Source organism: Protopterus annectens, chromosome 13.part0 (genome assembly GCF_019279795.1).
Source record: "Protopterus annectens isolate FY-2018-M chromosome 13.part0, PAN1.0, whole genome shotgun sequence".
Taxonomy (NCBI): Eukaryota; Metazoa; Chordata; order Ceratodontiformes; family Protopteridae; genus Protopterus; species Protopterus annectens.
The window spans coordinates 198,503,596-198,516,770 of record NC_056747.1 but is presented as its reverse complement, the minus strand read 5'-3'; the positions used below and the strand labels follow the sequence as shown (position 1 = coordinate 198,516,770).

The following is a 13,175-nucleotide window of genomic DNA, read 5'->3' as shown; positions in this document are numbered from 1 at the left end:
TGTTTTCCTTATTCTCGATTCCAGTTAACTATTGCTCTAGTCGTTCAATTTATTTTAAAATAGTCTCAACTGCACTGCCAAAATCCAGTACATTTGCTGTCTAATAGGCTCAATGGTGACTGCATAACTCAAGAGTTTGGTATTTTCTATGGAAGATGTACGCAGAGTAGATACAGAAAAAATAAAAAAGCCGACTTACCCCAAAGAACACAGGGATATTACAGCCTGATAAAATTTACCAATTTGCAACCAACAGAAAACATATCAGGAACAAGTCATACCACCATCCACACTGTTATAAGACAAACAGCCAACCATCACTGCTGCAAATCAGTATGTTAACTACAAAACAACAAACCCTACAACATAGAAAGTATTGAATGAATGCCACAGTTCATTAAAAAAATAAATAAATAATAATAAAATTCTAAGAAACAGACAACTGGAAAAATACTTCCTTACACACATTTCCCATCCTCACAATCTTGGCACTCATTTGAAAAAAAAAAAAAAAAAAAGGAATGAAATGATAAATGCAGAAATCTTAAAGTGAAATAATAAAACCAAAAAAAATACATCCATATAAATAAATGGATTAATTAATAAAATAACATTTTTTTCTCTCTCTCTTTTTTTTTTTTTTTTTTTGCAAAGGGAGGTCCCCCGCAACTCACATACCCTCCATTACTGACTTATTCTAACTCTAAGGTTGCACACCCTCAGCTGTTAGAAGGGATGGGTTTTATTTCACAGAGGTTATGTGTGACCTGGAAGTTAGACTTCAAGCATTCTGGAATTCACTGTTATGCCATCCTACTCTTTTCAACCAGGACTATGGTTAGTCAGTCAATTAATTACTTTATGGACATAAATCATGTTCCCCTGTTTTACGGATAAAAAAAATTGTCTATAAACAAAGGGGAAAAGAATTTATGCTAGGTCATTATCCAGTCACCAATTCATTTGTGCAAAATACTTACAAATTTGTTTGATGTTTTTTTCCTTGAGTGTGCGCCAAATAACTCCCCTGGAAAAAAATAGTTTGATAAATTCAGTGCTGAAGTAATATCTTCATAGATTAAGACTAATTCACAGATGGCTTGCAAACATCCTACAAGAAAAAATAAGATTTGTGGAGTTTTCCTTACATAATATGTTATGTTATTTATACAATGATCTTCTTTAATCCTCTCTCCCTACAGTAATGCTCAGACAAATCTGCTAACTTTCAGGTAAGAACAGACAAGCAATCATCTGGCAAGCCAACACCTGCAGAAGAGAGATTTACTATTAGTCTGTATGTACAGTAGCAATCTTGGCAAAGGTTAGAATCCAATAGACTAAAGTCCTTTATAAGCCACTTTCTTTGTCAGAACTATCAGTGCTGAATAAAATTTACAGGCAACTAATTGTAGTCGTTGAGTTAACGTATGCAAGCCATGACAAAATTATATTCCAGAAACTACCCCACACAACGGACTGCACATTACAAATTAAACAAGGCCTATAGTACTCTACTGGCTTCCTCATCTAAGGATATTAAACTGAACAAACACTGCAGATGTACTTAGTGGAGACCCTCATTATTAGTCCAATATCACAAATAGTTTTCAACAAATTCCTAACTTTCAGCAGCCCAGTGCATCCTCCTACCTTCCCAAACAAGGCAAATGACTGGCACAGCCACCTCAGAGCTCCACAGACACTTACTTAACTCAACCATCAAGTGCAAACAGTCACTTATTAGCTATAAAATGCTACAATCAACCTTGGTGCAAAAGTAGTCCAGCAATACATGTTCTCCCCTAAACTGTGTCCATGCTGCTTAAGAATTAAGCAAATAAGCAGAACATGCAGGAAGTTTGTACTAAAGTTATCCATGCTATTTCTCCAACAGAACCAAGGGCAACAAATACTTACTCAGGAGATCAAAATACTCAGCTTCACTTAAAGTGATTAGCATGTTTTATCTTGTTTTTCCCTGCTACCAACAGTTCACTGCATGTAGAAAAATTCATTTTTTCTATAAAGAATATCAGCTAGAAATATGGTTGCTCCTCAACTCAACCTACTGAATATTGAGAGGGGGCATCCGTGAAACATGCAGCCTGAAGCGTTTTAAACTGCAATTTTAAATCTGACCAACACAAAGAAATAACTTCATTTTCTATAATGTGTGTGCATGTAGCCAGCCAGTACCCTCCACTTCTAAAAATGTGGAGATACTACAATTGCTTTTGTTATATTTTGCCGTCACAGCACATTACTTACAGCTTACCTCTCAACTGTCAAGAATTTTGTAGAATATCAAAATTAATTTTGTAGAATGCCCAACTTTTTTCTAATATTTGTCTACTACTCATAACATTTGTGGCTTTCTGGCATTACATCAAGAACAGAAGTTAGTGAATGACAAGGCATTTGAGTTTCAGACTTTATATCTTACAGAAAAAGCACATTAAAGCAAATCCTGTTATCTTTGCAACTAAGTTTCTAACAGCAATTTTTAAAAACTATTCCTCATTCAGGGCCTCTGTCCTCCCATTTGTTTTGGCCATGCCCAGAACTCTTACATTAAGAGGTTAACTAAGCTTCTAGTTTTATTTTCTGCAGGAATTTTGCATAAATAAAGCAACAGTTTTGCTGAAATCATTCATCATTTTTCTATTTAAACAAACCCAGAGCTAAAACTTCTAAATAATTAGTGTTCCTGACTAATAAGGATAATAATAAAGCCACTCAGCTGCAGCTGCCCAGATATATTTCAGCAATGCAGTACTGTGGGTGCAGAGTCAATGGGTTTCAGTGCACGTTTTTTTTTTTTGTTTTGTTTTTTTTGTCTTAAAATCAGTATGAACCCAATACTGAAAGCTCTCTTAGCAAACATATATGCATCATAATTATTAGGCTAGTTGAGTAACTGTATTAACCAAACAAATTACGCCACAGCTTCTCTTTAAAATCTATCTGAAGTTTAAACTAGAAGTGAGAGATCATGCTCTTTTATTACAATTACTTCTCAACTCTACCTTCCAATAAAACAGTGTGAGGCTAGGATAGCCAACCACAAATAATACACTTTTCTAGGAAAAGTGGCATATTCTGCAATTTTAAATGTCTTGTTATTTTACAGGTTTGACTAACATCCATGCATTTGAAATTCTGTTAACTATTTTCTCTAAAAGCTATAGCCTGGGCAAAATACAATGAAAGCACAATTTTCAAGGGGTCTTGGCATAAGGTATTGTCATTTGAAGTTAGGGTAGAATTCAAGCCATTTTTTTTGACAACATTCAAGTGAAAATAAATGTGTAGCTTTCAAAGTGTAAGCTAAACAAAAGCTATCAAAATTATACATATATAATACCATTTTTATATCAAATACCACTGAAATTTATATAGAAACCATGTGTTCCTTTTCTGTCTATAAAGGAATCTTTTTGTCCTGTGTGTATTTTTGAGGCATATAGACATGTTTTTCCATTAAAATTTAAAATGCAACTGTCCCAGTCTAAATGTGGTTTTACAGGCAAAAAATGTTGTTGATATTCCCTGAAAACCACATTAAATGCAAGAAAGTCTCCAGAAATAGATGGTACTCCTGTGGACGTTCTGAAGTTATGAGGGAAAGTGATAAGGATCTAGAAGGTTGTGTTTAACAATATTTTAAATGGAGGAGAGGCACCAGCTTTCTGGAAGAAAGCTGTGGCGGCTGTAATACCTAATGACGGTAAAGACCTATCAGACCCAGCTTCATATAAGGCCACTTCCATTTTAAACCATGATTATGAAGTGTTTATGTCTTTAATAGCTAAAAGAATGGTAAAGGTGTTGCTAAAATGATAGGTATGAATCAGTGTGGTTTTGTTGAGGGGAGGCAAACATTTGACAACATTAACAGAACAATGATGATCCAGAAAGAGTTTAAGAAAATACCACTGCTGTTGGTGGATCCAGATGCAGAGAAAGAATTTGACAGAGTAAGCTGAGATTTTGAGAGTAGGGCAATGGAAGCACTTGCATTCCCTAACACAATAAGGTTAATTAGGAGGACATATGAGGGATAAAAGGTGAAAATTAAAGTGGGAGGGTTCTTTTCTGGCAAGTTGTGTTTGAACACAGGAACCAGAAAAGGGAGCCCTCTTTCCCCTTTGTTATTTCCTTTATAATTACAGCCATTGACAAAGAAAATAAGGGACTCAAATTCAAGGATACAGTTGGTATGGTAATCAAAGAAAGATGGCTTTATTTGCAGATATTATTTTGTACTGGATACAACCAGAGAAGGACATCTTAGTGTTGTGGAACATTCTGAAACAGTTTCAAGTATTTTTGGGATATAAAATTAATGAAAATAAAATAAAGGCTATAGCTGTGAATTACATATCCACACATGAACTGGTCCAGCAATACCCATATTTAATGGGATGCAACAGAATGAAGTATTTAACAGTATGGATTATAAAAACAATTTTGTTAAACATGTGGGAATGAGACTAAAGACAACTACATAAAAACTGAGAAATTGAAAGCTCTTATTTACAGATATGGATAGCAAGATACAAGCAGTGATAGGTTTTTAGTCCCTTTAGTTTTATATACAGGTGAGGCATATTTTATTAACCAGAGCAGTAGATGTGGACAGAAAATTCTTCAGCTCTTAATTACTCTGGAAGGGGAAGAGAGCAAGAGTCAAGTGGCATAAGATGATGCTTCCAAAACATGGTGGATTAGGATTATCTGATTTGAAGGGATATTTTAGAACTATTCAGTTAAGGTTCATATACACAACACAAACAGAAAGCCCTAATTCAAAGTGGAAAGGGATGATACTGATGAAGCAGGAGGAAATTCAATAAATGAGTAGAGAATGTGATTTTGGACACACATTCTCAAGGAGAATGTTACATTCACAAAGTAGCAGAAAGTACTCTAATAACTAAACCAACAACACAAGAATGGAGAAAGAAGTGTTTGCTAATAGGAATGACTGCAATTAGAGGTGCACAGAATATTCAAGGGGGAGGCTGGAATTTACTGGAGAAATCTGGCAAAAAAATAACTAGATAGGGAAAGGTAAAAGAATGGGAAGAAGCCAAGAAAACATTTGGACTGCACTCTAGAGACTGCCTTCCCTATCAGGGATTGATATCAAAGTATAGGCAAAACTAAATAAAGGGATAGGAGAATCCTAAGTGAAAGACCTGCACTGGTAGTATTTTAACTGAATCTAGAACAGAAGCTTCGGTTTAAAAAGGGATAATTAGTGGAGCATAACAAACGCTGCATAACAGGAATCTGACAAGGCTAGAAAAGAGTGAGATGAGAGACTAAGATAAGCAGTTCACAAGGAACTAATGGGAGGACACAAGTATGGCTCCCAAATATTCAACAAAGTCTAGAAGATTTAGGATTGTTTGCAAGTGTTTGCATAGGTATTTTTCAAACACAATCAGACTCCAAAGAATTTTTCCTCAGGTAGATGGCAAATGTTGGAGGTCTGATGAAGAAGAAAAAGGTAACTGAAAACATATGTTTTGGGAGTGTAATGAGTTGACAGACATATTCCACAGAGTACTCTGCCAAAAATACTGGGTGAACAAACGGGATGGGTGTAACTAAAGAAATTATTTTCTGACCTGGGCTACAAGATCTGAATTGCCAATACATAGTAAGGCTTTGTTAACTTTAATTCCGGTGTCACAAAAAAAAGGCACGTTACATAGAAACAAATGGAAATTATGAGAATAGATGCAGAATAATGTTTGGAGGATGAGTGAGGTTTAAGGGAGGGCAGGAATTGACAAATTACATCTGATGTATAATGTTTGCAACTGGCAATGTGTTAATAGTCTGTTTTCTTTTATATAAATGTATGTTTGCTTATGTTTTATAAGATAATTTAATAAAGGCATTAAAGAAAAAATGGTGAACCATTTTGGAGACACAGGCAAAAAAAGCAGGATTTATTTTACAAACCGCTTACAGAAATCATTAGATGCTACTGAAGCTATGTACTGTGGTGGAGTTACAACTTTAGTAAAATTACCATAAACTGTACAATGAAGCTTGTACCTGTAAAACATTCAAACCTAGTTTCATGTTGATTTCTGAACCTGAAACAAAACAGTGCTACTGAAACAAATAACCTGTACCTATTAATCACAAACGGATGCAAGAGTGTAAAAGTCACCACAAATAAGAAAAAATCCACTCTATAGCAGACATACTCCAACCAAAAATAACACAGTTTAATGAAGGAATCCACAAGAAACTATAATCCACAATCAGTCAATCGCTTCCATCAAATGACTTCATCAGAACAAAGCATCATAGTCACATTTCCTTAAATAGCCATAAGTAATTCAGTTAAGCAATCTTTAACATTTATGCCCTTCCTCCACTTATAGTTTTATAATTATATTTAAATACATTTGTTTTACATGTGTACAGTTTTTAAATTGTTATACTACTGTTGTTTATTTACATTTTAAAACACTGTCATTTTAAATGTTGGAGTATATCGGCTACAGAGTGGATTTTTTCTTAAATAACCTGCACCTACATTACTGCGCATCCAAAAACACACTACCATAAAAAGGAAAGATATAAAATGTACTTACTTCATTGTTGTGCAGTGTTAAACACAGCTTACACTCATAAGATCCCAAGTGATTTTTCATAAAATAGGGATCCTGTAGGGAATAAATACAATTAGCATGTGTTTAGCAGTTCAGTCGTCAAACAATATTAAGCTGTCAACAACTAGGAACCAAACAGGATTTTTTTTTATAGCAAGCTGTCTTACCTGTCTTATAAAGCAGTTTGGCTCAACAAAGGGGGTGACAAATTGTCCTAGTAACAGCCAGTTAACCTCAGATACTGTAAACAAATTAGACTGTATTGAAAAAGTACTACACAGACTGAACCCAAAGCACAGGGAGGAGATGGAATTAGCAATAATGACTATAGGACACTTTGGCATGAACGTAAAATACCATTATATCTGCTATTCACTAGGTCATTTAAATATGGGAAGATTCCTCTAGACTGGAGGCATGCACTTGCTAAACCTATGTTTAAGGGAAAGGGAGGGAGGGAGGGCAAACCCAGAGTCATGCACACTTGTTAGTTTACTTTAATATTATGGAAAAATAATGCAGAAGGTTATTTTGGATAACATGTCAGAAATGTAAAGGTTGGGACTTGAAACCGTACATCAGCATGCATTATGCTGAAAACTCTATAACCACATGTAACACAATGTTCTTTAACAAAATAATAACAGCTATAAATGAAAACTTGTGCTGTGATGTCATTTATATAGATTTAACTTCAACATTTGATAGAGTCATACACAAAAGACTGATCAATAAATTAAACCAACTAGGTATTGATGTACTCTTGATAAGACGGATAGCTGCACGGCTTACAAATAGGACATGGGACGGGTCATACAACAATTAGACAGGTGAAACTCTAGGTTACAGTCAGGGTATCCCACAGGGCTCCATCCTAGGCCCTTACTTGTTTAGCTTTGAGTTTTTCTAATCATACCAAACAATTAGTTAATGACAGTTCTATAACTATAAGTTGTGTAAAGAGATTTATACAGTCTAGGAAATTAGAATATATGAAATCAGTTTGTTGCTTGCATTAAACACAAACCAGAGTATGGAATAACATGTAAACCTTATGAGAAAACAAACAACCATGAGTAAATTGGAAAGAGTACAATAGAAATATACCACAGGCATCCATGGATGTGAAAATAAATTACTATGAAAGACTAAAATATGTAAATTTATACAGTGACATTTAAGAGGAGACCTTATTCGGGTATACAAGGCATTTAGAGAACTACTTCTGGGAATGTTCGGGGGTTAACAAAAAGTAGTAAATAATTATCAGACAAGCTATGCAGAAGACTGGGTTCACTTCACAATGCTGAATTTCTGAAACATCGAATTTCATATGGCCGAGATCATATGATCGAAGTTTCAGAATCTCGGCATTATGAACGAAGATTTGCATGCAGCGCGGAACAGGAGATTTCCCTTTTCCTCACTGTAGTGCGATCTTGGAGTTGGTATACTTAAGTAGTGGGGATATGGGGGTGCAGGGGGGCTTACTTCCCCTGTAGTAATGGTGAGAAAGTTGTTTTTTTTACAATGACAAGGTTCCGAAACTTTGAATTTCATATGGCTGAGACAATATGATCGATGTTTCGGAAATTCGCCATTGTGAAGTGAATCCAGAAGATTATACAGGAATAACAGGTGTACCAATTGGTTCTCAGAGAATAGCTAACGCATGGAACAGACTACCGAATTACATCAAAGCAAGCACTGGTTTGGATATTTTTAAGAAAGACCTGGACATTTATTATGGGAATAACTGTTTGGTATATTGGCAGGCTAGAATGCGAGTGCCTGAAACATTCGTGTGTATGTATGTACTTGTAGTCACTGTTAGAGACTAAACATCAAGTAATAAAAAGATGTTAAATTGAGCAGCAATGTTGTTGTTGTTGTGTCTTTCGGCTTTTCTCGGTTAGGGGTTGCCACAGCGGAACTCCAATCCGCTAATGATTGGCAGTAGATTTTTACATGCCAAGTTGCCGGCCCTGACTCTCAACCTTCAATGAAGGTACACCCATTCATGCATGTCTCCACAAAGACAACGCTCTAGCCGAGAATCGAACAGGACAATGTCTTACTGCGAGGCAACAACGCTACCGCAACACCACCACCGCAGTGGTCTGCTCATAAAATGCATTCCGAGTGTGTTATGCCAGACAAATTACTTGAAATCACTGCTACTAGACTTTCCCTTTCCAAAAGGATACAGCTCTCAAGATTTAGGAAAGCATGACTTAAGAATCAACATTCCACAGTGATGCAGCAGTTTGCATTGTCGCCTCACAGCAAGAGGTTCCCTGGGTTGATTCTCGGCTGGGGTGCCTTCTGTGCATAGTCTGCATTTCCTTCCTGTGGCCACGTGGGTTTCTTCTGGGTGATCGTTTCCTCCCACATTCCAAAGACATGCAGCAGGTAGATTGGACACTCTAAATTGGCCCTAGGTGTGAGTGTTTGTGCGACTATGTGGTATGGGTGAACTATCATGACAGGGCTAGCCAGCCGGCAGTGTAAACCTTGGCACTAGACAAATCTCACTGCTGAGGCAACACCCCGACCCCATGTGCAAAAATGGGAAAAGGGTTTGAGGATGAATGGATGGATGAGGTCATACTGGAGAATGTAAATGACATACAAGGGCTTGAACAACGGTGATGATCTCACACAACTAGAAGGTGTTCTTATGAAGGAAGACAAGCATTTTACAAATATACAAAGGAAGCATCATTCAGTTTTTGTGACAGTCGCAAGAATCTGCAGGTTCAGACATATAAACAAGATACAAACAAAACTATCTGTTACAGGGTCAACTTAGATCTGCTAAATTTAATTTTATGGACAATAAAGCAGGTTTTACTATGCAAAGGGAGCATTTTTTTTTATTTAACAGTTATGAGTATGCATACTACCAGGTGTTAATAATGTATCATATTTCTGATGATGCTCCCGTGATGCATCTAACTTCAGTTTTTCCTTCACTGACAGACTGGTCTGTGAAGCATTTGCTTCACATTTCTCAGTTTTATGCCTTATGAAGCTCTTTTAGTGGTGTACATCTCTACATCTCTTTTTAAACACTGTGGTGGTATCTTATGCACTCACTAAACCTGAGCTGAAGCATTTGACAGGATAGCATAAAATCACAATCATTACCTTAGGACCGGAATGGTTTAGGATGGCTGTATGCAAAACAAAATAAAGAGCCAATGACAAAAAGGGTAACAGTAAATGGAGTCAGCTCAGATAAAAATGTGCAAATATGCCATTACTCTATTTTGGAACCATGACCTGTACAGTTTAGGTCAGTCTCATTGGTTATTATAGAGAGAGAAAGGAAGAGGACAATTGGAGATGCTACTACAAGGGATTCCAGCTTACAGTAGCGGGGGAAAAAGTGCACTTACTTGTCCAAGTCTACAACATTATTACTATTCAGTATCAGTGCACATCTCAAAAGTTAAAATCCACCTATTAGAGGTTTTAACTTGTGCCAAGAGTCCATTTTGAGGCCACTACCAGAACATCAATGCAGTAACAGCAGATACAGGACCAAGCATAAGTGCTGATCCAGAAAAACAGGGGCAGCAGAATTATCTGGTATTCTGTACCCACCTGTGGAAGTTTTACCACCCTATCCAGTTTAAATATTTGCGATTAGACAAGCGGACAGTTTACTATACCTAAATAATTGGCTATTTTAATCTTTAACTAAAAAGATTAACAATCCAGTAGATAAGTAGGTAAAATACATGTCTACCTAATTTAAACATTAATTGCGTTACGAATTGAGATACCTTCACACCAGTAAATACCTGCAACTAGTGTTATTTAAAGGATAGATAATCCCCCGCCCTTGAAAACTGAAAATCTTTCACCAATCTCTGGCATCTATCAAAATAAGGGTCATGCTGCTAAATGCTAGGAGGTTAAACCAAAAATTGCACTCCCTGGAAGCACTTTTATCACTAGAAGATGTAGACGTCTGTGAAGTCACAGAAACCAGCTTTAAGGCCTCAGAGAGTACCCCAACCCTAAAAGGTTACAATGCCTTCCACACCTTTACACAGCAAAATGAACATGTGAATAACAAAGGAGGCGGTGTTTCAGTCTGTATTAAAAATTAATTCACCTCCCATCTAGTTAGACTGGACAACTCCATGGAGTTGCTACAGGACCAGGTTACAGTGGGTAAGACCCCCATTCAAGTACTAGCCAGTTATAGACCCCGCTCCATGGGTCACAACACCCATGAAGCCTACTTATCAAAACTGAAGACCATCTAAATTTTACCGAACACACTGGTTATGGGGGATTTCATTTATCCCACCATCAACTGGGAAACCTACTCTAGCCCAAACTCCCTAGCACAAATGTTCCTTGACTTTGTAAATTCAAATGCCCTGGAGAAAAATTGTCCATATCGCTACAAGAGGAACAAACATTCTAGATCTGGTCATCACCAACATGTCAAATAGGTGCACTGCTGCAACTGTTGGACCCTCATTAGTTAAAACTGGCCACAAATCAGTCACCTTCAAACGGACACCAACACCAGAACTCACAAAACGTGAAATCAAACTAAAAAACTTCACCAAGGCAAACTAGACCCTCCTAGATGACGGTATAAATGCATTCCAAGCCCCACCCCAAGCTGAAAGTGGTAACTACACCAAAACTTACACTAATGCCCTATACAAAATCACTTGTATAACTGTATAAACTCAGCTGAAATAGACAGAATCAAAGCCAGAGCCCCAACTAAAATCAAGCTGCCATGACAGACTTCCAGCATCAACCAACAACAATAAATGCAAAATGCTGCTGTCCAAGACAACGAAGACAAGGACCAAACAATGGAAAACCACCATCCTTGGCCTTAACAGGCAAATCCTCCAAGAGCTCCTTTGAGAGAAACTTAGCAAGTACTACCAAGGATAACCATAATGTCTTTTACAGCTACATATGTAACTTAAAAGGGTAGGAACCAACAGGTTCAGAACTGGTGATCAACGGTATCACACACACTAACTTCACAGAGATAGCGAACCTGCTAGTGGATAGGTTTGGTGAAAATTTCACTCCCTTATCCACTCCTAACTTAAGAAAACTCTCCCCTAACCCCACCCCCCACATTACATATCTGAACCAGTCCTGAAAGCCCTGCCCAAGGCAAAGAACACAGCATCTATGGGACCAGATGACATCCCAGGCTGTCTTCTAAACAGGCTAAAACATGAACTAGTATCACAACTAAGTACCCTTTTCAATCATAGCCTAACCACAGGCTTTGTTCCTGCAGAATGGAGAACAGTTACATTTATTCCCCTCCACAAACTAAGAGACCTGGGGAATTACAGACCCATAAGCCTAACCAGCCTCATCTGTAAGGCCATGGAAAGTATTATCATGGACCTAATAAATAAAGACATAGGTGACATCCAAGCCCTGGATCCTACCCAATTCGGCTTTGTGAAGGGCAGATCCTGCCTGTTACATGGATTTCTTTCAAAAAAAGTGTGACCAGGACTATTGATGAGAGCAAATCTGTCCACACAGCATATCTCGACTTGGCAAAGGCTTTCAACACAATCTCACATTCAGGCATTACCAATAAACTTAGCAAACTGAAAGCAAACCCTTTCATTGCAAGATGGGTTGCCAACTGGCTCACAAACCAGACACACATTATCAAAGTAGGCGACTCCACATCAGCCAGCACACCTGTTCCCAGCGGGATGCCACAGGGGTCAGTGCTGGGTGTCCTACTGTTTGGTATAAGTTTCCCAGAAGCTCAGGTCACTAAAGGGTAGTGGCTGTCCAAGTTTGGAGACTACTACAAACTAGGTACAAATCACCGAATCCCCAAATTATGTCAATATATTCCAGGAGGGTCTCACACAGACACACGACTAGTGTATTAGTCATGGTCTTAAACTGAACGCAAAGAAATGCATCATCATTCACTCTGGCACAAACAATGTCCCTTCACACTATCAAAACAACAACAATACTTAAGGGGACCCGAGATTGCTGTCCGTGACCTTACAACGGTAGACACGTTCTTCTTTCGGCTTTTCCCGGATAGGTATCACCACAGCAGAACTCTGGTCCGCTAATGACTGGCAGTAATTTTTTACGGTGCCAAGGTGCCAGCCTGATGCCCAACCTTCAATGAAGGCACACCCATTCATGCATGTCTTTCGAACTCCACTTGACCGCGGGAGGACATGCAGACTCCACACAAAAGGCACTCCAGCAGAGAATCGAACGGGAGAACCTCTTGCTGTGAGGTGACAACGCTACCGCTGCACCACCGCGGCTTTTGGCGGTCGATATTAAGAAAAGCTTTTGGATTAAAGGAAAGCTTTCCACATAGCTCATTTGATTAGTAAAGGCATTGCGTCGAGAGCAAAAGAAGTTAAAATCCCCCTATTCTCTGCACTTATCTGGCCCATAATTGAGTACAACACCTCATTTGGTATGTACTGTACTAAGTACCTGTAGCAGTTAGAGACACCTCAGAGGTTTCTAACAAAA

The 13,175-nt window shown here is 37.8% G+C and overlaps 1 protein-coding gene across 1 annotated transcript in view; it reads right to left on the bottom strand.

Moving 5' to 3' along the window:
* The window catches only part of LOC122787869 (splicing factor 3A subunit 2-like), a 132,495-nt gene that overhangs the window by 95,704 nt on the left and 23,616 nt on the right, over nucleotides 1-13,175 (bottom strand). The window contains exons 3-4 of the mRNA XM_044054785.1: nucleotides 6,624-6,695; nucleotides 981-1,027 (exon numbers count right to left, since the gene is read on the bottom strand). Coding sequence (XP_043910720.1) covers nucleotides 981-1,027; nucleotides 6,624-6,695 — 119 coding nt within the window. The remainder of the gene's footprint in view (nucleotides 1-980; nucleotides 1,028-6,623; nucleotides 6,696-13,175) is intronic.